This window comes from Odontesthes bonariensis, chromosome 7 (assembly GCF_027942865.1).
Source record: "Odontesthes bonariensis isolate fOdoBon6 chromosome 7, fOdoBon6.hap1, whole genome shotgun sequence".
Lineage (NCBI taxonomy): Eukaryota > Metazoa > Chordata > Actinopteri > Atheriniformes > Atherinopsidae > Odontesthes > Odontesthes bonariensis.
Genome location: NC_134512.1, coordinates 20,433,037 through 20,460,970, shown reverse-complemented (window position 1 = coordinate 20,460,970; position 27,934 = coordinate 20,433,037). Strand labels below are relative to the sequence as shown.

The 27,934-nt window shown below is 41.2% G+C and overlaps 3 protein-coding genes and 1 non-coding gene across 6 annotated transcripts; 3 read left to right on the top strand and 1 right to left on the bottom strand.

Moving 5' to 3' along the window:
- Window positions 1-34: 34 nt before the first annotated feature.
- Window positions 35-1,599, top strand: LOC142384045 (protein FAM180A). The gene is made up of 3 exons (XM_075469961.1): window positions 35-151; window positions 358-431; window positions 528-1,599. The coding sequence occupies exons 1-3, from the start codon at window positions 85-87 to the stop codon at window positions 873-875; spliced, it is 489 nt and encodes a 162-aa protein (XP_075326076.1). The 5' UTR covers window positions 35-84; the 3' UTR covers window positions 876-1,599.
- ddb2 (damage-specific DNA binding protein 2) lies at window positions 982-10,544 on the bottom strand. Its single transcript, XM_075469960.1, has 11 exons — window positions 10,466-10,544; window positions 10,235-10,373; window positions 10,028-10,137; window positions 8,653-8,844; window positions 8,043-8,209; window positions 7,512-7,611; window positions 6,230-6,407; window positions 2,206-2,351; window positions 1,675-1,830; window positions 1,549-1,594; window positions 982-1,440 (listed from the first exon to the last, which is right to left on the bottom strand). The coding sequence occupies exons 2-11, from the start codon at window positions 10,365-10,367 to the stop codon at window positions 1,190-1,192; spliced, it is 1,479 nt and encodes a 492-aa protein (XP_075326075.1). The 5' UTR covers window positions 10,368-10,373; window positions 10,466-10,544; the 3' UTR covers window positions 982-1,189.
- An 897-nt stretch (window positions 10,545-11,441) lies between these two features.
- Window positions 11,442-21,151, top strand: kif23 (kinesin family member 23). Of its 3 annotated transcripts, XM_075470996.1 has the most exons (24): window positions 11,442-11,520; window positions 11,764-11,830; window positions 11,965-12,093; window positions 12,729-12,834; window positions 13,033-13,169; window positions 13,265-13,377; window positions 13,793-13,963; window positions 14,174-14,218; window positions 15,026-15,138; window positions 15,368-15,489; window positions 15,599-15,701; window positions 15,777-15,856; window positions 15,935-16,054; window positions 16,143-16,302; window positions 16,634-16,795; window positions 16,902-17,068; window positions 17,153-17,326; window positions 17,451-17,702; window positions 18,846-19,169; window positions 19,354-19,587; window positions 19,770-19,858; window positions 20,108-20,186; window positions 20,590-20,660; window positions 20,759-21,151. In XM_075470996.1, the coding sequence occupies exons 1-24, from the start codon at window positions 11,507-11,509 to the stop codon at window positions 20,772-20,774; spliced, it is 3,048 nt and encodes a 1,015-aa protein (XP_075327111.1). In that variant the 5' UTR covers window positions 11,442-11,506; the 3' UTR covers window positions 20,775-21,151. The 3 variants fall into 3 exon arrangements, with proteins under 3 accessions (XP_075327111.1, XP_075327109.1, XP_075327110.1); XM_075470994.1 differs by lacking the exon at window positions 18,846-19,169; XM_075470995.1 differs by lacking the exons at window positions 14,174-14,218; window positions 18,846-19,169.
- On the top strand, window positions 15,190-15,286 carry LOC142384946 (Z30 small nucleolar RNA). Its single transcript, XR_012770135.1, has one exon. It is a non-coding gene; the product is annotated as a Z30 small nucleolar RNA (small nucleolar RNA).
- Window positions 21,152-27,934: the final 6,783 nt, after the last annotated feature.

Sequence of the window (27,934 nt, the reverse complement as noted above, 5' to 3'; positions counted from 1 at the left end):
CTCTGCTTCGAATTCACAAAAGTCTATTAGACAGAGTGATGGTGAGCAATGTGTGATATCTGAGGATACGAATCAAGAGAAAAAATGAAGTTACATCTTAAAATCTGCCTTCAGATCATGGTGTGGCTTTGGTTTGATCAAGTGCTGCAGGGTGAGTAAAAAACAGATTTGCTAACAGGGCTGTGATTAAAACAGATGTCTTTTTTTGTGTTGTCGCATTATGAAACGACATGTACTGTGTAGTGTGCTTTGCAGATAGCAAAATAGGTGATCATTTAAAGAGCAGCAAAGCTCAGATCATTTATCTGTCGTGACACATTTCACATTTTTAGCAGTTATAAGTATTTTCTTCTTCAGATGTGTCCGGAGGCACACGTCCAACTCTTAAAACAACTGGCTCATCTTTCTCTGATCCTAACCTGATGTTTGAGGTACTTATTGCACTTTGGCTGATTTAAATCCACAAACAAATATCTTGTTGTTTCCCTTCAAGCAAACAGATATTTGTTTTTCTCTCCTGTTTGCAGATTTTGTTGCGTGGCGTGGCGATAGACCAGGACAACAATGTCCTTCTGCTGGATGAGGAGATGGCATCGTTGAGGAAAGGGCGGGAGTTCTTGTCTCAGATAAATGATGGCATTCCAAAAAGTCTGAGCTCCATGGTGCTCATGGTGAGCACGCTGGAGGAACGTCAGAGGACACCCCTGACTCAGGTCCAGCTTGACAATGTTGTCCTGAGCATGGCGTACTCTGCTCACCAGGCAATGGCTCAGAAAAGCAAAGAGGATCGGGAGGCCTGGGGCGGAGTGCTGCTCCAGCTGGCAAACATCACGGTCTACGAACTACGTGGAACTTTTCTCTTCAACTATGCTTAGAAAAAATGAAAGCGTGCGCAAGTAGTCAGCTGCATCAATTCTTCCTGTCTTGGCATTCAGAAATAAATATGTATGTAGTTACAGATTTGCTAAGAGAGTAATCATGTATGAATTAATATATTTATTGTTGTACAGTAGAAAAACAGCTGAAAGAATGTACGCAGTATCCCAGTTTTCAACTGGTTCATACAAGAAAAAACTAAAACACTTTTCAAACATGCAAACAATCCCTGAAGTTAGAAATACAAACATGAACAGTGAAATATACAAAGTTTTTTTTTTTTTTTTTTTTAAAGACTCTAGTTTTCGCAGGTTCACTTCTTCTTCATGTGTGCTTGTTTTTGTTTTGTACAGCCAGTCTTTGTTTTGGTCTCGGTTTCTTCCAGAGAAGCCAGTTTTTTCTTGAGCTTTGCATCCGCAGCCGGAACCTTCCGCTCCCTGTTCGAGCGCTGACGACTCCTCCGGTGCCCCCTTAAACCCTCCGCTGAAGTTGAGGTTTCCTCGGGTGCTTGGTGCAGGCCGCTCATCAACGTCTCGTCGTGGTCCCAGACCAGCAGCGTTACGCCTGGAAGTGAGCGCAACGCAGCTATTAGCGAGACTTTTCTCTCAAAGAGCTGCATTGAGTCGAGTTAAATGAACGCATCTATAGATAACGTGCTGCTGGTGAACTCACCCATGCCAGAAGCAATCACGTTACCCATCGGACTGAATTTGTTGATCTATAAAAAGAGAATTCTTTGCCTCAATAAACACAGTTTTGCTGTTTTAACACATCTGTGCTCACGTAAATGATACTCACAGATTTGATCCCTGAGGCTGTGGAATCGTAGAGCTGAAACACGAGCTCTGCAGTGTTGGCGTCAAAGATGTCAATGGTCCTCCTATCGCTGGAGCAGATGCGGTCATCGGGGTATCGCCCGGCCACAATCAGGTCGTACGTGGGATGCCACGTGGCCTACACAGACAGTATTCTATTGTCATACACAGTCTCAAACCTTGATTGCAGTCTCAAGACATCTTTCCAGGGTTTTCAGTCTTAAAAACATGGGAGATTTGCATTAAAGGCAAAAAAAAAAAAAAAAAAAAAATGTGGCTCATTGGAGGGAACCTATATGCTGCTCATTTAATCTACGTGTTGTATTCTGTGAAACTGATGGCTTTTCATCAAACCCTTTAACCGTGGACATGTATGTGCTAGAATGTCAGGTTTTCATGCCGCTTGTGTATTTGCTTTGATCCCATGTCATCATCGGGGCAGATTGTAGTCATCAAGGAGACATTTCTCCAGGACTTACGGGAGGACATTTACTCTCGTAGAGAGAAAACAAACCTTGATGGGTGTGAGGTGCTGAAACTGTCTGTGTGGGTGCTGGATGATGTGCTGAGGCTTCGACCAGTCAGAGGATGAGTAGATGCGGATCTGGTCATGCTGATCGGTGGTGAGCAACTTGGAGCAGTCCAGTGGGTTGAAACAAGCTGCGAGGAAACAAACAAACAAACAAAAAAAAACAGGATTTAGAAAAGCAATTAAAGGCCATTAAGGCTGCTATTCTTTTAAGTTTTTAAATACTGCAAGAATTTAGAGCTAGCAAGGTATGCCGAGTCTAGGTTGGAGCCTGTCCCAGTGGCGACAGACAAAGATTTCAACCCAGTCTCACAGAAAAACGTGTAATAGCTACGTTGGTCCACGAGGGAAAACGTGGTATTGTCACAATTTGGCCCCCAAAATTGTGACAATGCCACGTTTTATTTGGCCTATTCATTTACATTGCTTCGCAACCAGGTCACGTGACTATCAAGTTTCCCACAGCTAAAAAAGGAAAATAGCCGACTGTCAACCTTTTTTCTGTGAAAAACACAACATTTTAAGAAAGCATCTGCATTTGTATGCATTTCGATGGCATTTCTAGCGAGAACTATGCACAATATTTTCAGAATCTTCGTTCAGAGAATGTAGACGATCTTTCGTTTAGTAGTTTCGCCCAAGATTTTGGTATCTCCTTGAAAAAACGTAAGGATATCACGTTTTCTACCGTTGTTAAGGTGGTTGCTATGGACGCTGCTATGTCAACGTCACCGACCTGCACCGACATTCCCCGTAATTTCTGTTAAAAAATTTTTATAAAAAATGTGTATATATATATATATATAAAGATATAGCCACATAACAATAGTGACCTTATCATAGAAATGGTTGATAAAACATTATCAACCATTTCTATCAGTGGGCCATTATTTCAGTGAGCCAGTAGAGAGAGGCCTGTTATCAGGCATGGGCTTTTTTTTGTTTTTCAACTTTATTGACCAAACGTGTATCTCTCATAATATATTCATCATAAATATATTATACGCACATATAATCTGTCTTTATGCGACTATAAATAACCCTTGCAAACCGGAAGTACTACGAGTACCGTGTTGATTTTGAATGATATTACATGGTGCGGCTCTAAAAGTATCTGAAGTAAATTTATTTAATTTTTCTTTGTATTGATCATCGAGATCAAGTGTAATTACTAATTCGGCTGTACTTGATATTTGATATATTTAGTAGATGTATGTTTTTCCAACCCTACTTTGCAAAACGGAAGAAGCTGCTAACCCAAAACCACATTTCGACAATAACAGTTATCTAACATATACACACATCTTGACTGTTTTCAAACCTCAATCATATAGATGAAGTATAATTACTAATTCGGCGGCACTAGATATTTGATATATTCAATATATATATATGTTTTTAAAACCCTACATTGCAAACTGGGAAGAACTATAAATATGGCGCTAATTTGGATCAGATACATAGCACGTCCCAAGGGACTTGTAGTTTATTTTAAAAACGGGCGTATTTCTTATAATTTGGAGTAGTAAATACTAAATTGAGAGTACAAGGAGAGATTTAAAGGGGTGGAAAACACATTTATGTCATCAGATTTTAAATATGCAATTGTGAAATTGGTGAAAATGATTTTTTACCATATTTGATAGCGCCCCCACTTGGTGGTCATATTCATATGAGTATAGTCACATAGCTGAAGTCAAGAGCTCTCTATAACAGTTGGTTCCATATCTGTAGCCTCTTCTGTTAATGATTAACAAGCCTTCTAAATTGCACTGAGGTCAACGTTCAGAGGTCAATATTTCAAGGCAGGACTGATTTATAATCTTCACACTGACATATGTTACTCACCAGGTCAAGGTCTTTTCAAAAATGTCTTTCATTTTGTCCTACAACAAAGTGTCATTTTCACCTGTGTTTGGTGTTAGCCCCTTTCAGGTGTGGGTTCTAAGACCATTTGATTGTCAAGCCTGGATGAAATCAAGTCTGGATTTTTTTTTTCATTTTTGGTCAGAAAGAACCTTCAAGGTATTGATGATTTTCCTAATCATGTTCATAATTTTGGATTTGGGCTACTGTAGACTTTATTTTACTCATAGGTGGGTGACAATGGGCCCCTGGGCATGGGTTTGACAACATCCCATACCCCCACGTATAGGGCACTCACTTCACAAAAATGATAAATAATAACAATAAAGATCATTCTTCAACAGGTAGCCCTCTCAGCACCTCAATTATCCTACCCTGCCCCGCCATACATCTTCTGTAAAGACAGACATATGTGTGTGTGTATGTTATTTGTCCACTATATTCACTAGTATAATACTACTACTCTTTCATCCCTATATTAATCAGCCCAACTTCTTCCATCAAATCAGATACACATATAACCAAATAGACATATGTATGTTTATGTCGGCATACATACATACATACATAAATAGGAGTCATGTTTTTTTGGTAGGTAGCTCTTTAACCAGCTCGGAGTGGTTGCCAGGTTCGCTAGTACCTGCGTTTTTTACGCATTACGTGACCAGTCCGGCTCTATTGGGTCAACAACCACACTGCTACAATAGCTACCAGGCAAGCTAAACATAAAAGACGAGATCTGGCAACCTGATTTAAAAAAACCCAGCAGGACTGATGTGTGCTGATAACGTCTATTGAATAGACTGATAACAGTCAAATAGGGTGCATAGATATACTTATATTATTATCTATGATCAAAAAATTATCTTTTGCTTTTTGTGAATACATATTCCAAAAAATGTAAAATGAACAGAGTAAAGCATATTAGAACGCATACACAACAGAAGTTCTGTTGTGTCATATGTAACTACACGCAATAGAATCGTTGTTCCTTCACGTCAGCCTAAATTCCTCTGCATTGTCCTGGTCGGGCTGCCGTGCCTCAGCCACTGGCGCATGCACCACGCAAATATAGTGTGGCTATATAAAAAAAAAAAACAACAACAAAAAAACCAAACCAAAAACCAAATATATATATATATATATATATATATATATATATATATATATATATTGTAACGACCCAGAATTAAGGTAAAAGCACACGGACTGGGTTGTTTCCTCCTCTCCCTGTCTATCACTGGACCGCAGGTCATGTCACTCAGGTGTGGGCTGGTGATTGGGGGAGAGGAGTGGGCGTGGGCCAGTCTGTGTGCAGGTTTGGTGTTCTCCTGGGGTTGGTTGCGGAGCAGGACTGAGAGTCACCCGTGTTCTGTGATTGTACTGCTAGTGTAAAACTTAATAAAGAGCAGTTCGGCAACCGCCGGTCTCAGAGCCTCCGTGAAGTCATTACAATATATTTCTTTCTTCTTTTTTTTAACAGAAATTACGGGGAATGTCGGCACTGGTCGGTGACGTTGACATAGCAGCGTCCATAGCAACCACCTTAACAACGGTAGAAAACGTTATATCCTTACGTTTTTTCAAGGAGATACCAAAATCTTGGGCGAAACTACTAAACGAAAGATCGTCTACATTCTCTGAACGAAGATTCTGAAAATATTATGCATAGTTCTCGCTAGAAATGCCATTGAAATGCATACAAATGCAAATGCTTTCTTAAAATGTTGTGTTTTTCACAGAAAAAAGGTTGACAGTCGGCCATTTTCCTTTTTTAGCTGAGGGAAATTTGATAGTCACGTGACCTGGTTGCGAAGCAATGTAATGAATAGGCCAAATAAAACGTGGCATCGTCACAATTTTGGGGACCAAATTGTGACAATACCACGTTTTCCCTTGTGGACCAACGTAGCTATTACACGTTTTTCTGTGTGACTGGGTTGAAGATTTGTGATAAAGTAAGAAAACGGATCCAATGTGGAGTAAAAGAACAGACAAGGAAATCACCCACATCACGTGATAGTATTATCAAAAACTATTGCTCAACAAAATATGTTAGGACAAGTTCTCCAGAGATCTCTAAACAATTCAAAAAGCTCAGTCTACTAAGGAGAGGAAAAGAACGTTTTTCTGAAAGAGTTACCCGAGTTGACGGCTCTCTCATGAGGCATGTCATAGAGGAAACTTTTCCTGTCTTTGATGTTCCTCAGGTCCCAAAGCTTCACCGTGTGGTCCACCGAGGCCGTCGCCAGCAACCAGTCGCATCGGGGGTTAAACTCTGCGTGGGTCACTTTGGCTTTGTGCAACTTCTCGCTGAAAATCTGAAACATTGAGCGGAACAAAACCAATTTAAATTCTTCTTCTAGTAGTCAAAAATATATGTTTGCCTTTTTTCTTTTTTTTCTCTCACATCACCGCAGTGGACTTTAAATGAAGCAATCACGGAGTGTGACTGAAGTACAGGCTTTCTGGTTTTCAGGATTCACAGCCATACATTCAGTCCTTCCACGGCCTCGAAAAGGCTTGGAAAACTTGGTGTAATCATAAGGACCATTTTCAAAACGTGTGGAGCATAGTGTTGCACACTTCAGCGATCAATAACCAGTGACACAGTTCCACTGGCAGCCATACATGCCGCTGCCATCCCACTGCCTCCACTGCGTTTGATAAATAATGGGAAATGGTTTGTATCCTGGGCTCCTTCTTTCCCTCTCATTTCATCTCTCCAGAGATATTTGTTCCAAGAACAAAATTCTCTTGTTTTGTAAGGTGTTTTCCAGCACAGTCTGTTCTGTTCTTAAGTGTTACTAGTGGTTATCATGTTGAGGTTAAACTCTCTGTATCAACACTTATGAAGTTTTGTCTTGATCGCAGACAGTACCATGCCTAGCTCAACGAGAGCTTGGTTAGACATGGTTTTCTTTGGCAAGAACCGAATTCTGCATCCACCATGATGTTACAGTTGTTTTGGTGTGTGCCTTTTTTTTTTTTTTTTTTTTTTTCTTCAAACATGAACAAAACCGAGCTATTTCATCACACTTACAGTTTCTGCTACCTCTCTGATCGCTCTCTTTCATCTGATCAGCAGAACCTCTTTGGACTGCATTGTGAGAACTCAAATGCAAACAAAACATTTGGAATTTCATCTTTTAAATGCATCTCTGAAATAATAAGGGAACAAACAGGCCATGAAACTGCATATCAGTATCGTGACCAATTCATTTTCAGCCTGCGAAAAAAATGGACGGATTTATATCCGTCCATATATTTGGATTATATCAAAAAGCTGGATTTAAAATTTTTTTTTTTTTAAATAGTTTGTTGAACTAAAACTGAGAGTGCTCAGTTTTTCAAAGACATCTAAACAGATCAAAGACAACACAAAGCAAACAATCAATTTCACTCTTTGCAATTAAATGATCCACCTTCTGGCCATCCAAACCCAGAAGTACGAGTTGTCCCATATTGTCTCCGGTGACGAGCATCTGTCGACTCACAGACACGTCAACACAGCAGTACCAATAACTGTGAAAGATAACACACCAGTCAGTTTAATGGCAACACATAATGATGATATAGCAAAAAAATGACAAAGAATGGTAATCTAACTTTTACTATTTAAAGGTCTATATCTAAATAACTTGATAAATTTCACATTTACAGACAGAAAACTCATACAGACAGAAAAACCTGAGCTCAGAGAAATGGCATCTGACATTCAATAGAATGGAACTGAACTGAATTTGGTTTGTGCTGCTCACATCTTTCACAAATGACATACAAAGAAAAAAACAAAAAACAGACACTCATTCTTACGACGTGTCATAAGATTGTTCTAAGATCGAGAAAATACAGGCAAAACTATCTATAGAGATTAAGAGGTAGGTGGAAGAAAAAAAAAAAGAAAAAAAAGAAAAGTTAATTGTCGAGCATCAGTCTTCTTTCAGTTGTCTCACCAAACATTGTGGTGATCGTGGCCACAGTCTTGTGTTCTGGACAGTAGAGAGGGCGTGCGGCCCTCAAAGCTCTGCATGGTGAGTGTGCCCTCGCCAGAGGCCACATACACTTTGGAGAAGTCCGTGGGGCAAAACTTCATCCCTCCAATAAAGTCCCCTGCTCCATTCTGTACACATAAATACAAATGCAAGCCTATCACAGTGTCACTATGAGCACTCAAGGTCATTCGAATAGTTAAACTAGCACGGGCCACCTGACAAGAAGACTGATGCTAGACTGAGCAGGCCTAAAAGCTTAAACCCTTAGAAAGAAAGGGCTCTGAGTCTTACTTCAGCGTGTCTGTGTTGGCAAACACTGTTAAGGTTGTCCCACTGAAATCTCGGAGTGCTGTCGTACCTCCCATAGATGAGGTGAACAGCTGAGTGGGATTTAACTGGTTAAACTTCATGCCTGTAACTGAGTCTCCAGCTCCCATCTAAGCAGAAAATCAATAACAGTGTGTAGTCAAGCACAGCTAAGGTGCACAGCTCTGAAATCAGCTGCAGCCGTTTTAATCAGCTAACCCCTGAACACCTCATGCTGTGAGTTATACGTGTACCAGGTACTCACCCCTTGAACAAAACTCTTCTTTGTGGGCTTCTCAAAGTCCAACAGAAAAATGTCTCCACCTTTGGAGGCTGCAGCAAGAGTGGTGGGATGAGTGGGATGCCACTCCACACAGGTGATTCTGCGGTCGAAGGGGCTGCTGGCACCGTGGAAATGATAAGACGACAGCGAGCGGACAAAAGGCTCCTGGAGACACTGGAAGAGACAGCACGCAAAGTGTTCAGCAACTTCCACTGGAAATACACTTTCAGAGTGCTCACTTGAAGCCGCGTCGTGTGCTGAAGACTAACAGCCGTCATGCCTAAACACGTCCATCATTACCGTTCTCCTCTCACCTACCTGGATTGTTACCGAATGTCTGGAGATAGAAACATGTACACTAAACTGTGTGGAACTCTGAGGAGCCTTATGTCAGGGAACGTGAAGTCAGGGACTGCTGCCAACATGTGAGTCTGCAGCAGTCGTGACAGTGAGAACACAAAAATCCACGACAACGGTCACAAAGTAACGTGATCCGAGAGGTGACGTCAGCTTGGTTCATGCGTGCCTTTCAAATGTCTATTTAGTGGACTCGGTCTCTTTTTGTCATGCTTCTGTATCTTTGTCATTCCGTGGACCTGATGATTCATTCTGTATCGCTTTCTCTGCCATCATTTTGTGTCACTCAGTAGTTGTTTGCATGTCTTTGCTGTTGGTTAGCATCTCTGTGAGGGCATTCCGTGGTGCTGTTTTGATGACAGTCCCCTCATCTCAGTTCCTAAGTTAGACATCCTTAATTCCTCTCCTCGACTTCTGCCCTTGCATCTTAGTCCCGCCCAGCAGAGATGTGAGCGGAGGAAGTGAGAACAGAAACAAAGAGGCTTTAATAAAGTGATACATTCTTGCCTCTGAGCTGTCACTTTAAACCATTGTGAGTCTAAATGAACATTTCATCTCTCTGATTCATGCTTTGCTCTCTCCACAATCTTTCTCAACCATTTCTGAACCACATAATGGGAATCCAAAGGAAGTAAGAAAATATATAGTTTTCATATTTCCAAAACAGTTCCATTCAACACATAAATGGGCAACAAGTATACTGCAGAAGCCTGAAAACAGGTCCTGCTTTTTTATATAAGAGAGAACCTGAGCTTCGTTGGCATATTGCAAGTTTGAACACGAGGAGATGAGTGTGCTCAAATTACCACTCAGCAAATCTGGAACCTATTTTATCATAGAAATGTACTCATCATTTTAGCACTCTGAGGTCATTAAATTGATGTAAAGTGCTTTATAAATAAAATATATTATTATTATTATTATTATTATTATTATCATGACCAGAATAGGCAGAGTGCTTAACGGAGACCAGCAGCACTTCTCCCACAGTTAGTCTTACCTGTCTCATCTGAGAGTGCAGACTTTGGCCCAGAGTGCTTCTGTATATATAGTGCAGGATGTTCCTCTGGCCATTCTTCCTCTGGAGTCCTGCGGGTTTGAGAGGAGGACCTGACACGCAGGACACACAAACCCATTCAAGTGTCATGACGAAAACATCTCACGCACAGTGTCCACGCATTAAAACTGCCCCATCAATAGTGCACACCTGATGTTGATGTTTCACCGTCTTTTCTGTCACGCAGTCTTTTGGACAGAGTTGGACCAGAGTCGTCCGCAGCTGGTTTCTTGACTTTACTCTTTGATCCATTTGCTTCTGACTTCGTGGGCTTCCTTTTCATTTTCTTCTATTAAAGGAACAAAACAACACAACGCGAATGATTTGACTCAGCCATTGACATGTCTGTCAGCATTAACAAGGGTCATACCTGATGCTTACCTGCGACGGTCACCGTTAAATGCTGCAACTCAACATCAGGCACTTCTCTGTACACAAACACGCAGCAGCACACGTGACAGTAATGGCTGAAAATGCTTGTTTTGTAACTTGGGTGTGTTGCAGCTGGTGGGCGGTAGGTGGCACTGTTTAATTTAGTATAAATAAATAAACCAACCTGAATAAACGCCGTGTTTGGTGTTCGGGGGGAGAACTACAAAGTGACGTCATGTCAGCGCTCAGTTTAAGTTTTTATTTATAAGGAAATCTCTTATGGTAGTAACAACTTCTTTTTCAAAGCTGTAAAAGGTACTTGACTTTTGTAAACACAGTAAATTAATGAGTAAAAGGTAAATAGATAAATTGTGCTGACAAATGATAAGAATGCTGTGTATTTATTTGACACTTTTCCTTAAAACTAAGACGGTGTATTTCTTATATTCAGTTGGATGCTCTAACGCAAGATATTTTCCCTGGGATTAATAAACATTATGTGTCGTACTGCTTGTGCTTATAATAGTGCAGATCAACATTCTCTAGGCATTTATTATTGTCTTTCCCACCTGAACTTGTCATGGCTCTATCCAAAATACACTGTCAGTAAAATAAATAATATATCTAATGTGAAGCAAACCAAATCATTTAAATTACTTTCTCTTAAACACTGTATAAACTGGAATACTAACATAAACTCCAACAACAGCGAATCCTACATTATCTAAAACAAACACTGTCATTGAGAAAACAAATAAATTCCACCCGTTGCTGTTTACTTTTGGTTGCTTAGTTTCTGATATGGTTCTCGCTGCTATATCAATGTTTACTTTTATCAGTTTATCTGATGACCCAGACATATTTCGCATTTTCCTTTTGTTGTTGCCATAAAAGTCTCGGAAGTGAGGGCGGAAACACGTGCTCGTTGATGTGAGCTCTTATTGGCTGCTACCGGCTCTGGTTTTGAAATAGTCCTGTGATTTGAGGCGGAGGGAAGATTCAAAATTAGATCAACAGAAACGGTGAAACCAAAACTGGCTGCTCGCTAACATGAACAAACAAGCGTAAGTGGAAATATATTTTTTACCTTTGGGTTCAGCGTATGTTGCCTACATGTATAGTGTTTTGGCTAAATGCTGAGCTACGAGTTTACGACAGTTTTATAGACAGTTTAACTAGCTTAGCCTTAATGCTAACCAGGGGCTAATGGCCACATGCTTTTGTTTTAAACCAGTCATCGCTGCCGACTGTTATGAATAACCATCACTAACCACGGGTAGACATGTGATATTTCTTTTGTTCTTCAGGAAATGTAAAACTCCCCGAAGGCCGCCTCCAAGAAAGCATCCAAACAATCAAAAAGATCCGGTTGGGGTGAGTATCACATGTTGAAAAAGGAGAGGGGCGACTTGGTTAACCTCGCAAACGCAGCGAATTGTTTACTTAGTGCTCTGAGGTATAATCAGAGTAAAGTACAAAAGTGCATTTTCACTTATTCCGATACTCAGGTGTACTGTCGTGTGCGGCCCCTGGGTGTGGAGGACGTGGAGTGCTGCATTGAGGTGATCAGCAACTCCACCATCCAGCTGCACTTTCCTGAGGGCTTCAAGATAAATCGCAATGGTGAATACAAGGAGGTAATAAATCTATTAAACCAGGAGGGATTCTGGATTAAATTAGATTCACAGGTGCACTGGAAAACTTTCAGTCATCATAGGTCTGTAGGTTATTTAGAGTCAATGCCACTCATCATTTTGTTTCTGTAGGTACTTATTTTTCAAATAGGTTTGATCTGTGGCTGAATATGCTCCTCAAACGTTGACTGTATGTTACTTGTTTGGGTTAATCAACGTTACGTACAATATTAGGATATTACTGTTGTCCCTCTGCTCTACTGGAGGGTATAAGATGTCTTGGACCACATGGGATATCTAATCAATCCCGTATTTCATGTATGTGTCTGGAAGGAGCTAATTGCACAGCTATTTTAATGAAATGGTAATACAGTAATGATAATGGCTTGTTCTTTTGGCATTCTTAGAGAATATGATGATATTTGAGACAATATGGAAGCATTCTAGGTGTAAAGTTGTATGTTGTTCAATTATCCGAGTTTTACAAAAGGGTAGAAACGTTAGATTTACAAGGTAAAACTAGACTTTTTCAGAGCTATTATGTAACTTGTTAACAGAAGAAGAAAAAAATTGTCAGTTCTATTTTTGCACAATACAGCTTGCATTTCTGATGTATGTTAATCTGTTTACATTCTCAGACACAATACTCCTTTAAAAAGGTGTTTGGAGTTTCTGTATCTCAGATTGAGCTCTTTGAGCATGTGGCCAAACCGCTTGTCGATGACCTCATCCATGGAAAAAATGGTAAGAGCTCAGACCAATTCCAGAAATCGGCCACGATTGCTTGAACCCATATAGAAACCACAGTCACTTGCCTTCTGGATAGAAGTAATTGTGCAGCATATTGTCCCACTGAGTGTTGGTGCACTATAGCAAGCTCAGACACCAGGACCAGTTTGGTTCTGAGTTCAGGATCAGCAGTTGAAATACTTTTTGTTGCAGGTCTGCTGTTTACCTATGGGGTGACAGGAAGTGGAAAGACATTCACTATGACTGGCTGTCCAGGTCAGGGTGGACTTCTGCCGCGCTCTCTGGACATGATATTCAACAGTATTGGTGCATACCAGGCCAAAAGATATGTAAGAGAGTAGTGCGAGAGCATGTTATTAACCTACATTTCATATTTTTTTGTGAAATGAATGTAAATGTAATAAATGTCCCTCTGTTTGCCTAGGTGTTTAAGACGGATGATAAAAATGGTATGGAGGTTCAGTGTGAAGTTGATGCTTTGTTGGAGCGCCAAAGGCGAGAAAACAGCGTGTGTGTTCCTAAGACGTCCTCTTCCAGGTACAGACACTTTAAACTGTAGAACGTTCAGTTGTGTGCTCTCTGAAATGTGAGTCATTAATTAAGAAACTCGGTGCAAACCCCAGATTGCAACAGGTTTAGTATTTCTGCTTAAATGGCTTGTGTCAACAAACGAGACAGTTTTAGAGATGCAGTTTCAACGCTTGAGACTGGGTCCCAATCTGATTATGTGCTTCTGCCCCACGTTAGTATTTTCTATTCTTGCTATTCACGTTGTAGCGCTGCAGTTCACATACCGATCATGCTTAGCATGATACAGATTCAGTTTTCTAACTCCTCTTACGGTGTGATGAGCAATAACATTTCCCGGTGCTCCATGGAAACGCCAAATCTCAGTCCATGCTCTGCAGCACAAAAAGTGGTGCATGTATAATGTGTCATTTTCCACTTTCAGGCAAAAGATTGATCCTGAAATTGCTGACATGATGACGCCAGAGGAGGCCTATCAAGCAGATGGTGTGGATGAGGACAGCAGCTACAGTGTCTTTGTGTCATACATCGAAATTTACAACAACTACATCTATGATCTCTTGGAAGAAACCCAAGAAGATGCAATCAAGCCAAAGTGAGTTTTAACAAAATAGTGACAGTAGCATAATTCAGATGTTTGTATGTCTGTGAAATTAATGGTTTATCGACATCATGTTTTACCTGTTTAGTGATGAGCAATTCCAGTGTTAATTGTAGTGTTTTTTTTTTGTTTGTTTTTTTTTAGCTCTATCTTTTCATGGCAGAGTAGCTAGAGAGAAAACCTGTTGTCTTTTCTTTTTACTAGGTGGAATGGTGGAGGCACACCTGTCCGCCAGAACACTGAGTTCATGTATGTGAGCAGGGAGTTTTTCATCCATCAGACATGAGAGTAGCTGCCTGATTTAGCTGAGCTGTCCCTATTATGTAAATTTGGCAGTTTACAGTGTAAATTAAGTTGCACCTCATCAATTCTGGAGACATTTTTAAAGCTACTCGGATGTTGTTGTGAATTGCACATTTTAACATCAGTCCTTGTAAATAAATAATAATAATTAAAAAAAAAAAAAAAAAAAAGATTTCACGATAGTATGGATGAGCACATAAAGGTGCTACTTTGGACTTCTACTTTCCATTAGTAATAAGAATTAGAGTATTAAATAAATTGTCTTAGTTGTGGTCATTACGTTTATAGAATAAAAATGGAAATGACTGTCTAAATCCAATAGTCAGGTTAAAGAATGAAGTGTAAAGCTGAGCTCAAAGTGAAAAATGACTAAACTTCAGCTGCCAGTAAAAAAACAAAAAAAAAAACACACCTTTAAATCGAATACTCAGCCCTATGTTAAGGACAGAGCTGCTAAACCAGATCACGTCTCCACTTTTGATGAGTAATTCTTTAGTCTTTAAAATCCTGACACTACCCATCCCTCCTCCCTCCTGCTGCTTGTAGGCTTTGTAATGGCAAACCTGTCTCCTTAAACCCGTGTGTGTCTTTTTATGATCCCCGATCATTGCACCAGTTGATTACTTTCTGTGGCTGGAATCAAGCAACATTCATGCCCCATCTGCATTCAGCTCTCAATGCTCTTCGTCTGTTGCATGTAAAACATGCGGTTACACTTCTTCAGCGAGTAACGTGTTTCTGTTATTATCGTAGACCACCTCAGTCTAAAATCCTCAGAGAGGATCAGAATCACAACATGTATGTGGCTGGCTGCATGGAGGTTGAAGTTAAGTCTGCCGAGGAAGCGTTCCAAGTATTCTGGCGGGGTGAGTTCTCTTTATGTAGAGTTCCATATTCAAATGTGCTTTAAAACTGCACTGCTGTGATGATTTTAGATGTGACTGACCTGGAATTGCTGGCCTCAGGGTCAGCTCTGTCCAGGTAATGACTTCAGTTAATCTTCTCTCTGAGCAGGTTGAAGATGAGTGAATCAGAAAGTTTATTAGTGGGTGTTTTTTTTTGTCTGTCTGAAAGTTGCCTGCTCTGTTTCTCCAGGTCAAAAGAAGAGGAAGGTTGCAAACACTCGACTGAACAGAGAGTCCAGTCGCTCACACAGTGTGTTTATCATCAAACTGGCTCAGGCTCCCCTTGATGCAGATGGCGACAACATTCTTCAGGTGGGCTAAAACCAAACTTCTCGCTTGGTGTCCACCTTTTTATAATACCAGCTGGGACGAAGTGTAACTGACGCCATCTATTTGTCTTTTTCCCCATTTTGATGGTCAGGATAAAAACCAGGTGAGTGTTAGTCAGCTGTGCCTGGTGGACTTGGCAGGAAGTGAACGTACTGGCAGGACCGGAGCAGAAGGCACTCGGATACGTGAAGCAGGTTTGTTATCAAAGATCCGGATTTGATTTAACTCTCGGCTGGACTTCCCCTGAAATCTAACATTTCACCTCGCAGGTAACATTAATCAGTCTTTGCTGAATCTGCGGACGTGCATCGAGGTGCTTCGAGAGAACCAAATGTGTGGCACCAACAGAGTATGTCTTGCCAAACTAAAGCTGAACCTCATTCACATTCGGATCAACTATGACTGTAGTGCAATTTTTCTCTTATAGATGGTCCCCTACAGAGACTCCAAAGTGACCCACCTGTTTAAAAACTACTTTGATGGCGAAGGAAAAGTCAAAATGGTTGTTTGTGTCAATCCGAATGCCGATGACTATGAAGAGACCCTGGCAAGTTGATCCCATGTTATCACAGAGTCTGGTAATGAACTTTTAAGTTGCCGTTTCTCCTAAAACCCAAAACGCACTGTTTGTGCAGCTGGTGATGCGGTTTGCAGAGATGACCCAGGAGGTGGAAGTAGCCCGTCCAGTGGACAGGCCCATCTGTGGTTTCACTCCAGGCCGTCGTCATAGAAACCAGGCATTTAAAGAGGAGCTGTCTCGCAGGCTGGACGAGCGTGGTGGTCCTATAGACGAGGGTAATCACCATATTAACCAAATCTGCTCATTGGAATAAGTAGAATTACAAAACTCTTACTCTCCGGATATATTTTGAAAAGGGGAAACTTGAGCAGATATAATTCGATAACTAGACTAAATAATGAGTTAATTTGACTAACATTATTAGAATTTTAAAGATTTGTAGTTTATTTCTAGCTTAATTTCATTTAGCTGCGTAACTGCTGTGACTGTGTCCATTGTCCAGTCATGTGCTAACATTAACCAGGCACTTGCATTAAGTTAAAGGAAAAAACCTAAAAGTAATTTCTCTAATTTTGAAACGTTTGAGGGTTTGTTCTGTTTCTGTAGACATCCCCTCTGAGATAAACAACCTGGTGCTCAGTCTGCCACCTTTACCCTCCTCTGAGCTGACTGACCCACACGATGACATCACCTTGCCTCGGTTGATCGAAGCTCTCCAGAACAGACACACGATCAGGCAGATGATGGTTGAGGAATACAACAAAGGAGGTGCCTGTTCACATTTAGCTCTGCAATGTTGTTTTGACAGTTAAGATTACTTGAATGTTTTTAATCATTTTTAATATATGTTGCCTCTCCTTTGTGTCGTCTTTAGCCAACGTGATGAAGTCCATGCTTCAGGACCTCGACTCCAGCCTCGTTTCCAAAGACAACGTTATTCACCAACAAACCTGCCGACTGGTAGAGAAAGACAAAGTCATCCAGAACAACAAGACGGAGATTGAACGTTTAGAGAAAAGGACCAAAATGCAAGAGCACAAGGTTGAAGGGGTGGAAATGGACTTCTTTAAGTTGCGATAGTTTGTAGATGTGTTCAGTTTCCTAAAGCCTATGACTGTGTTCCAGATTGACATCTTGCAGAAAACAACTAAAATCTATGAGGATGACAAGCGTTCACTACAGCAGGAGCTGGAAACCAGAGAGCAGCGGCTGCATAGAGAACTGTCTGAGAAGAGACGCATGGAGCAGCGTATGCACGGCGTGGTCTCAGACACTCAGTATAAATGGGAGAAGGAATGTGTGAGTTTAAAAAAAAAAAAAAAAAAAAAAAAAAATTTAGCATTCTTGGATTATCTAGCTGAAAATTGAGCAACTGCTGATTGTGCTATTTGAACTCTTATACTGTTATACTCTTGTTCTACAGGAAAGACGTGTTAATGCAAAGCAGCTTGAGATGCAAAACAAACTTTGGGTGAAAGACGAAAAGCTGAAGCAGCTCAAGGCCATTGTTTCAGAAAACAAGACTCCTGGTCGCCCTGATCCTCCACCGCGTCAGACGCAGCCTCAGCAGCAGCCTCAGCAGCAGCCTCAGCAGCAGCCTCAGCCTAAGCCTCAGCGCCCTTCCAGAGAGGAACGCACCCCAGCAAAGAGATCGGCTTCACCCTCGCCTCATCCTGTATGTTATTATTGTTTTCATAGTTGATATCTAAGCATATAGAAAAGAGGTGTTTATGTTTTTGATGTGATGACACAAATTGCTTTCCAAGGCTTTTTATTTCAAGTACTTGAAGCAGCCACACAAGAGGCAGAGCACTTGCAGGGTTTGCCGCTTTTCCTCAAGGTGGCTGCATGCGCTCTCCACTTCTTGGTAACAGCTTAGAAAAGCACTGTAGACCGCAGCCCTTAGGTAACACCTTTACTAACTTCCAATTTTACTAACAATATTAAGTTTCATGTGATTCTGAAACGGACAACAAAGACCCTATATCAAGAACTGTCAGTGTAGTTCAAATATGTTTTACTGTCGGCTCGTTATTTAGCTGTACTTTAGTGTGTGTGTGTCTCCTTTAACGTTGGGGAAAATAAGCTCATCGACACCCACTAACATTTGATTTCTGCCTTCATTGTAAAAGGACACAATCATCATCCAGTCCCCTGCCAAATGGCTCTCACATGCACATATCAGCTGCAGCTGGCTTCTCTATTAACTTAACACCCAGGTGGGCACACTATAGTCCCTGGTGTGCTGTGCTCAGAGCTGCAAGAATGCGTTCACTTCCAAAACGAGTTTAAAACATGTTTATCTGATCTCAGCATCCCACACAGAGGCTCTGAAACTGACAGGAGCACCAACCTGCAGATAAAAGATGTGATGGGTTTGTTTCACCAGTCTGCATGTTATCTGGCAGCTCGTGCCCATTAGTACCTCTTGGAGGATGACTCCCTTTGTCCAGTCAAAAAAAGATGAGCATGATTTTTCTGAGAAAAAGCTTCAGAAGTTCTGATCCAAAGATGTATTGACTGTTGAATGCCATTCATTCCAGTTGTTCCTATTAACATATGTATCATATCCCTGAAATGACAGCTACCACCCTATTTTGGCAATGGGGAAAAGGGAATTTCTGAATTTCCATGCATATCAACTCTTGTAAATCATAAAGAGAAAAAAATGTTCAGTCTCAAACAGTATTTAATCATAATACTGATAGTAATGCAGGGCTTCTGTATTTGAATACCGGAAACTGTGCAAGGTGTCTCTTTTCCTGTCCATACGAGATGTTGATTTTCTCTAACTGTAGACTTCCACTTTGCTCCCCAGAGCCCTGTCGATTCTTCTCATGTCAGTCCAGTGCCAGGGTCACAGCCAGTCAGTGCTGCTAGAATTGAGGAAGTTGAGATGAACCCAAGGCCCGCCTGCCCCATCCCCAGCAGCATTAGCTCGTTGTCGGTGGCTAACACAATCTCTTCATGGGAGCAGCGGTCAGGTCTGGACAACAGGCAGGGTTCCCAATCCCCTAGTACACCTAAAAGAATCCAGCCTTCAGCCAGCCGGTCCAGGAGGAGAGGGTACTGTGGTGGAGAGGAAGGAGCCCGCTGCCTCTCCCCTACATTTGTCTTAGACATAATTGAGAGAAGCTACAGGGTCAGTGAGTTAGCTGCAGGCAATAGCGTGTGGTTGTAGAGTAACAATTGATATCTGTAATCAGGATTTTGGTTCTTACAAGTGAAAGTAAGCGGTTTACCAGTTCTAAGCTTTGGTTTTAAAAAGAAAAAAGGACTAAATGATTTTGGCCCACTTTAAATTGCAATGCTGTTTATCCGAGCAGACGACGACGCCAGTGCGGCCGCTGCACCGTCGTTCCCGTTCTGCCGGTGGGGAGAAATGGGTGGACCACAAGCCAACCTCCAGCCTAGACTTGGGCACAGTCTTGCAGCCCCTCATCCCCAATTCCATCAAGGTGTCTACACCCAACGAGAAGGTCCTGTCGAAGTGTGACAGATATGTGTTAACGCACCAGGAGGTGGCTTCAGATGGAGAGATACAGACCAAACTTATTAAGGTAAAATATGCTGAATTTGGTTATTGGGCCAAGTCTACATGAACATGGGCAAACAACGTGTCTACAGAATCCTAAGGCATTCAAGGTCACGTGTGACCCCGTCCTTGCTTGTCTGCACACAGATGCTCTGACGGCACAGATGAGTGATCTCACTGCATTGCTTAATGATTGTTCTTTTTTAGGGAGAGGTGATTAAAACCAGAGGAGGAGGACAAGCTGTTCAGTTCACCGACATCGAGACACTGAAACAGGAGCTCACCACAGCCTCGAGGTAACAGATTACAAGCCGTTATTCGATGAGTTCAAATAATGTCTCATTAATTTGCCAATTTTTAAATTCTATTTGACTATGACAGATTTTACGGTTTGAATTTTGGGTAAAAGTGCATAATTCGTGTCGATGGAAACATGCTCATTTTAGTTTTGAACACAACCGCCATCTTTTAATATGCGCACGTTTATTTGCACATTTCAAACATTTGCGGTGATGTTAGTGTTAAATAACATTTTGCCCCTGAAGTCGCAAGAGGAAATCTTCAGAAGGGGCCCCAGCCAATGGAGATCAATCAGATGGAGCTTGGACTGATGTGGAGACCAGGGTAAGAATATTCAATGAATTGTGCTCTCGTATATGAATCGCGTGTGTCATGGTTTAGAAATCCCAAGGCTCATTGGGCTGAATTTGTGTCTGAGCTTGAAGAAGCCCGCCTAACACACACACACAGTGTTGAGCAGCAGCTGCTTCGGTGCTCTGTGTCTGAGCAAGATGTGCTTGGACACAATGCAGGGCTGAACAACACCCACGCTGTGGCAGCCCACAGTGTGTAAGATGGGGGACAACAGACAAAGTTTAATAGGTTGAAAATTGTCCCTTTGTAGTACTTTGTTACTCAAGCCAACAAACCTGCCTCCCTGTGCGAATGCTCATGTACGTTTCAGTTGACATTATCTTTATATAGTTCAGTTTCATGATAAAGGTCTCTGTATTCCCCCACCCCCCAGTGCTCGGTGGCTGTGGAGATGAAGGCCGGATCACACATGGGACCCGGATATGAGCATCATGGGATCACCAAGTAAGCTGTCAACTTTTTAGAGTCCATCTAAGAACAGCGTTTTGTTCTCATCTGTGGTTCATGACTGGGGTTTGATTTGGTCTGTTTCACCGTTCCAGGCGCAGAAAACCCTGAAAGCTGCTGACGGCTGCAACAGTGATCACCCCCCCCCCCATCTGTCCTCACCTGGTTATTGTGCAATAGTCCGAACTTTGTTTTTATATTTAGCTCAAGTCGTATTTATACTTTTTCCAAGCTTTTTATATATGCAATACGTGTGTATGAATAAGGTCACCAAAGCCATTTTATTGATTCAAGAAAGTGTTACTGGATTTCGTCAAGTGTGATGTTAAATGTTTACTGTGGCTCTTCACTTGTAAAAAAAAAACAAAACAAGTTGGCACATGATTATGAAGCTGCCACAGTACTGATATCAGCCTATGTTCTGTTTGTTTAATTGTTGATTTATACTAAGCTTCAGATAGTTTGAAATATCAAGTATGAGCTTTTTTTTTGGCTGTAAACTCTGGAATAAAATTCCTTTGGCTGCAATCTGTGTATGTTTACTAAATTCAGTCGAGCGTCATATCAAACAGTAACAGGTTAATTTGTCAACACTAGATGGCAGCACAGGGCAACACAACATGAATTCCCAGACACGGAATGCACATGTACATTGATCCACTCCTAAACAGAACTAATTTATCTGCTTGGAAACGTGAACTTTCCATTCTTATGAACGGTTATGATGCTCTTGTCTGTTTTTTTTTTGTTTTTTTTTCCCTCAGTTGCAAATTGCAATTTTAGCATTCAAAGCTTATAACAGAATAAATGCATACAATATTTTAAAGAAGTATTAATATTGACTTAGATCTATGCCAAGAGTTCAGCAACAGTCAGTCATGTAAACAAAGTCTGATTTCAATTACTTTACTGTAATTGTTTTCCTGTGCTCATGGTTGATTAGATATTCATTGTTAAACAAGGCACTTTGTATAAAAATCCATATTGAATTAGACTGGGTGGCTGCCCCCAGGACTAAAAAGTCTTGGGCTGTGTTAATTTGGCATTTTATATGCAAACGAATGAATTGGGGTCAATATTGTGAGGGGAAAAATAGATTGAAACACTTTTATCCAAAAAAAAGTTCTGCATATCATGTATTTGGGCAGTATTGATTGAATATTGGAATCCAAATATACAAACCAATTATCAAGCTTTCTGTGGGTTTGTGTGAATAAAATGGGCTATCAACCATCACGTCAGTTTGGAGAAAAATCAATGTGCCTCAGACCAAAGTTTGCATGAGGAAATCAAAAGCATCGGGCTTTATCAGGTGCACTTCAAAGCTGAACTAAATAAACCTACTGGAGCAATGTGTAAGTTTTGGAATATTAAAAATGGAAACCATTTCTCTTCAAATCTGTGAGCAGACAGGGCAGTGAAAAGGTTCTGTGTGAAATACCAGAGATAAAGTCCAACTCCCTTAACTCCCAGCATTCAGTTTCACTTTCACCATCTCTTTGCTGAGCATCACCAGTGTAATGACCAGCTGAAGCTAGCGGTACAGTCATCCAGGCTTTGAGTAGACAGTTGAAATCTCATCTACTACCAGTCTGGCAGGGTTTCAATTGGAAAGCACTGGAGAGTGACTAACATGGAGCCTCTTGGAGAGGGTCAAGAGCCCAGAGCAACCAGTGGCCATTAAATTCACTCCTATGAGACATTGAGTGCTTTGCTTTTTGACCAGGTTCTGTTTGATGTGCTGTGCCATGTTATTATCCCCAGCTTGTCACTGCAAGCCCTCCACATCCAAGTGGTGTGAGCTTTATAAAGATGTTATTATGAAACTCCTGTTGAGCCCCCTGATCAACAGTTTCAAAGAGACACTTGAGGGAAATAAATTAAACTACACATAAAGGCCTGAAATTCACATAAACCAAATGTTAAAGAGAACACCGGTCATCTAACTGTCAGGCAAGAATACATAATTCTGCGTTTCATAATTCTTAGCTTCAAGCCTCTTATGATTATGAATTATGCTGCTTATCAGTGTTATTAAACTTGCTGGAGGGAATTCTGCTGTTCTACTTGAATACACAGTCAATTAGACTGTCTCTGATTTTAAAAGAGCAGTCCTAATTGTAGTGTTTTATTGACTCTTTGCTTGAATGACTCTGATAAAGAGGTCTTAAGCTGCTGTTGGCACCATTGGGATGAAATCATTTTCACACCAATCTATAATGCAGATCAGGGCCATTAATAATTCAGAAAATCAAAATAGTGTTTTCCACTTATTTGCATTACATGCAATTATTTCCTGCAAACCAGATGATCACATGCAGATGAAGAGAACAATGTTCGTTATTCTCTAACAGCATTCGCAGTGTAAGATTTATTAGGTGTTCAGTTGGATCTCGTAAACAGCTTGTTTACATGGGGAAAAATGAGCTAGTGTGAGCAACTTCGACAAGGAACACACTGGCTTGAGCTCATGGTCAGCAGCAGTAAACACCTAGCGACGGATCCACGGCGCCTCCAACTTGCAACTCAAAGGACTTAAGGGATCTGCTGACAAAATCTCAGCGCAGATGCTTCAGGGCGCTTCCAGAGGTCTTGCTGTGTCCATGGCTTTGCATGTCTTAAGTGCTGCGGTGGCACACGCAGCGTACACCAAGAGAATGTTGGCAGAGTTGGTCCTAACGTTTTAGATCATCTGTGAATAATTTGCTCGTTCATAATATGCAGCTGCATTCATTGACAGCTTCTGAGCCCCCCTTTGTTCACTTATGCGTGTTTATTTTTAAGTTCATATGAAGAACTTGGCATACGGCTGCCTGTTCATACATTCAGTGGATTGTGGTCAGTGCACATCAGCATTCATGTCTTGGTGAATTTGCAAAAATAGTTGAAAAGCCTTCTCTCTTTGTTACTGTTTTTGTTCCTTACAAACTCCGGGGGGGAGGATGCTAAACACTGTTCACTAGCTAGTCATTTATTTGTTTGCTGGGCAGGTAAAGCACAGTGTGAGAGTGAATCCGACAGGATGCAGTCATTTAATCAAATGCTAGTATTAAAAATATTCATCATAACAGCTTTACAAAAGATGTTTACCATTTTGTTTTTGTCATTTTGTCTTAAGCTGCAGATACAGGACCTGTCTCTGCTTCCATAATTAACACACTGTTCTGAATCAGGCAGCAATAAGTGGACATGAGTTTAAATAGGTGTGATGAAAGTGTAACTCCATCCAGTAGCACACTATACTTGGCCATACGAAGCATCTGAGGTATGATGGTTTCCATTTGCTTCCCAAGCTGTATCACATCAGTTGAATGATTGCAGATTTGAAGGGCAAGTCGAGGCAAGTGACTCAATCACAGCTACAGCCGTCCTTTAAACCACAACCTATTACACGGGTTTCTGCTCTCTTTTACTGGCAAGCATAACAGTCCCTGACAATTAAAGTCAGTTTAGTGGGAGACATGAGTAAATACAGCATAAAGGCAGAGCTTTGCAAAACCAAAGGTCTGACCGGAGTCTCTCAGCTACGTCTTCATATGTCAAGGCTGTGGCTGGCTGCCAGCTAAATGTGTCAGGCCAGAAAGATATGTGAATGCAGATGAGTGTTGACAGCCAGTCAATTGTCATTCGGCTCATCTCCCAGCCACTAGGGCTCATCTGTTTTTTTTTTTTTGTTTGTTTGTCTTTTGTTTTTTCAAAGGTTTCACTTCACTGCTTCACCCTTTTCGGACCTAATGCATAGTAACTTGCACAGTAGAGGTAAGAGGTAAAAGCTCCCACGCTCTGTTTTCTGTTGGTGCGGCTGTGATGAACAGATGGGTCAAAAAGTCACAGGCTCCCAGAGGTTAACTTAGGTTTTTCAGCTGTTTGGAAGCACATTGGAAAATAATTGCTCTAACCCTTAAGTGCATGTGGTTAGTGGTCCATAACACCTCATCCCATCTGCTGCCTTGTCTTCCATCTCGGCTCTTTAGTCTTCACTTGACGAAGCTGTTCCATTCAGACTTTCAGACAGTCTACATTTCGCTGATGGGTTTTCTTAGTTCATGCAGCTGATTGCAGCAACAAAGATGAGGCATACATCTGTCACTATCCTCAAGTTAACATTAAGAGCTGGGGTTGTTGAGAGGAATCCATTTGTCCTCATGCATGTTGTTGTGGTTACACATCAACACAGACAGAACTGACCGCTGACAACCGCAATTCCAGACATGTCTGATTTCTTATTGAAAATATTGGAAGCCATTGTTGCGTAGTCTCATATTGCCAAATTGGGCTGAAGAGTTTTTCCTTCCAGGCTTTGTTCTTGGCGGCTAACTAAGTGCTTGCAGCTGTCACTTGAGTGTATTCTCCTTGCCCAGTATATGTGGCTTGGCTGCACTTTTAGCTGGCTGTGTCCTCACTGTGGTGACAGTATGCCACGACTGATTTCCGTTGACTCACTTTCATTGTAACCACAATGTGTCCTTCACATAAAAGTCTGAGTGCTTTTTTACAAGTGCTTGATCTCATCTAGTTAACGCTGCAGCTGAACCGTGCTTTGTGTGCAGTTGGCTGATTATTTAAGCAGCGCTTCGAGCAGTTTGCTGATGAAATGAAAGGAGAGGAGAAGCCAAAAAATCCTGTGCTGACAATGGTACAAAGCACGATGATGTATGAGGACAAAATAGTGTTTGGATGTGGTGGAGAATAATTCAACTCTCTTTCTGTCCCGTGAATCTCCAAACTTCAATTTAGAAAAAGAAGTGTGTTGAAATTAACTGATTAAGTCACTAAATTGATATCTGAGTCCATGTTTGCGGCAGAAATGAGATCGGTATTTCAAACCTTTGTTCTGCCAATGCTTTCATGCAAATCAGTCACACTGGAGCCAGCTTATCTGTGAACAATCATGGGTGGCATTTGGAGGAGGGTGGAATAGTGCCACATGATTTTCATATCTGCATAAAGCTCAGTCAGGTCCCCCAATGCAAAGTCCTACGCAAAAGCAAACACAAAAGCCTGTTTGATCACACACATCAGCAGTTTATCTTAAAATAGTCTGCAGTAGCTAACACGTTGCACTTCTCGAATGGTAGATAATTACACATTCACATTTAAAGGTGCTTTCAGTTGGAAAAATAATTAAATTACAGATATCAAAAGACTTGGAAAATAGCAGTAATGACATTATATAAAAAACGCCTATGTACTATGTAGCTGAGATATACGACGGACCTGACTTTACTGTAATACCACTTTGTACCACTAGATGGGACATAAATCACCGGGTGTCTTGTCTGCTCTGGAACCAACAGAGCAAGAAGAGGAAGCAGCAGCGGATGAGCAAACTTGTGGCTATCAAACTAAGCATGGAGTTGAGTGATTGTTGGTGAAAAACACCATTTTTACAACAATGGCAGAAGCTCCTGGCAAATAAAAAACACATTCCCCATACAAAAAGGGCCTCAGAGTTGACATTTTTGCTGCCATATTTGTGTTAAACCCAAACTGACGGTATAGTTTAAACTGTAAGCATGTAAAGGTACCTGTGTAATTGTGAATAGCAGATATTCATCTTACTGTCAGTCAAGTATTCTTCTTGATGATTTTTCATTAAAAAAGAAAGGAGACGGTTGTATTCAACAGACAACAGAGCCAGCGATAAAGTTTTTTTTGTTTTTTTGTTTAACCTCTTATTGTCACTGGGTAGGCTGGAAAAATGTATCTCAAATTGGAAAGGAAACATACACCATCTCTGGTAAAACTCTGCTCCCTTGTGGTGATCATATTACTACCAGAGTTACAAAATCCCTCTTTAATAACCTTTAAGAAAGTTAGTTAATTAATTTGATTTGGCTTAAAGAATGAGATTATCAGTGCACAAAAACTGAACATTACCTGAGGAGCCCATCTTGATTGTTCTTCCTGGACTCTAATGATTCACTGCATACCTAATAAACTGAAGTGAGGATTCATACGAGGCTCAAACTGCCTGTGAGGCTAGCTAAAGCAAACACCAGGACAGCTGGCAGAGAAATCATTGTGACTAATGGTCTCAGTGTGAGACAGGAGCACGGCTGTGGGTGGTTGTTTCAGCATGCTAAGAAGAACAGACTTTGTTTGCCTTTCTGTACCATGCAGCGTGACTGTGTGATTCTGGAAGTGTTAGCTTTGTTTGCTTTTCTTTCATTGCCATCCTAACGTGACACCAAGACCAACAGCAACAAAAAAAAAGTTGTTGTACTTGTTTTCCTCCCGACAACGAGGAGATGTTAAAAATGTGAATGTATTACTGCTTTTACAAGTAGGTTGACGAGGAGTACTATGGTGTGCCTCTCTGTCAACTGATGCTTTGACTGTATTTGGATTCTGCAGTGCTGTGGCTCCTTTGCTATGGTAAACCCAACGCACTGTGACCTGTCCTCAGGGTGAATGATCTGAATTGCCCTTCCCTTGTCTTTTACTTCTAATCGCATGCACCTCAGAGATAGAAAATGGTTGTGCAGCTGTCATAACCGAGCACAGCTCAGCGTGATGGGAGTGCATGTTTTTGCTATTATCTATTCTATCTGAGTCAGAACAGAATACTAAACATTCACTGCACCCCCTTTTTCTCACAGACCGCTGCATGATCAATACCCACATCAAAGGCTCTGCGGAGATAGCAGGATTCTTTGAAGCATGTTTGTGGAGCTGGATTTGCTGAGCTAACATGGTCCACACAGAACCCCCTTGAATAAGCTTGTTTGGCTAGCATCCTCTCTGTTTGTAGAACAACTGAGTGGATTCTAATGGAGAACAGACAATGCCTCTCAATAGTCTTTTTCCTCCCTTTGAGCAGCTAAATGCATCCGTAGTGCCAGTACTTTTTGCTCATCTGACATACGCTTTGTTGCATGCCAGCTCAAATATTTATCTAATATCAAACTGGCTGTAGTATTTTGGAAGCAGAGAAATGCCAAGAAATCTTTCTCATGGAGGACACAAAATAACTTGCATCATAGTTGGCAGTGCCAAGTGCAAATATGCCTGGTAATTACTGACTGCAAAGAGATGGAGTGCATACAGAAGTGGTGGTGTTCTGGGTTTACCTTGTGTTATGACTTGAACAAGAAGGAAAGAATTTCCCAAATTCCTTTTTCTGCACTTAAAAGGTAGCTCATGTCCTCAGAAAGTTATTTATTATTAGCAAATATCTTTCTTGACTCCTGAATGGGGAGGTGGGGGTGGGAATTCAGTGCTATAGGCACTGGCGAACTCCTGCTTCTTCTGTATGAGCGGCTATTTGC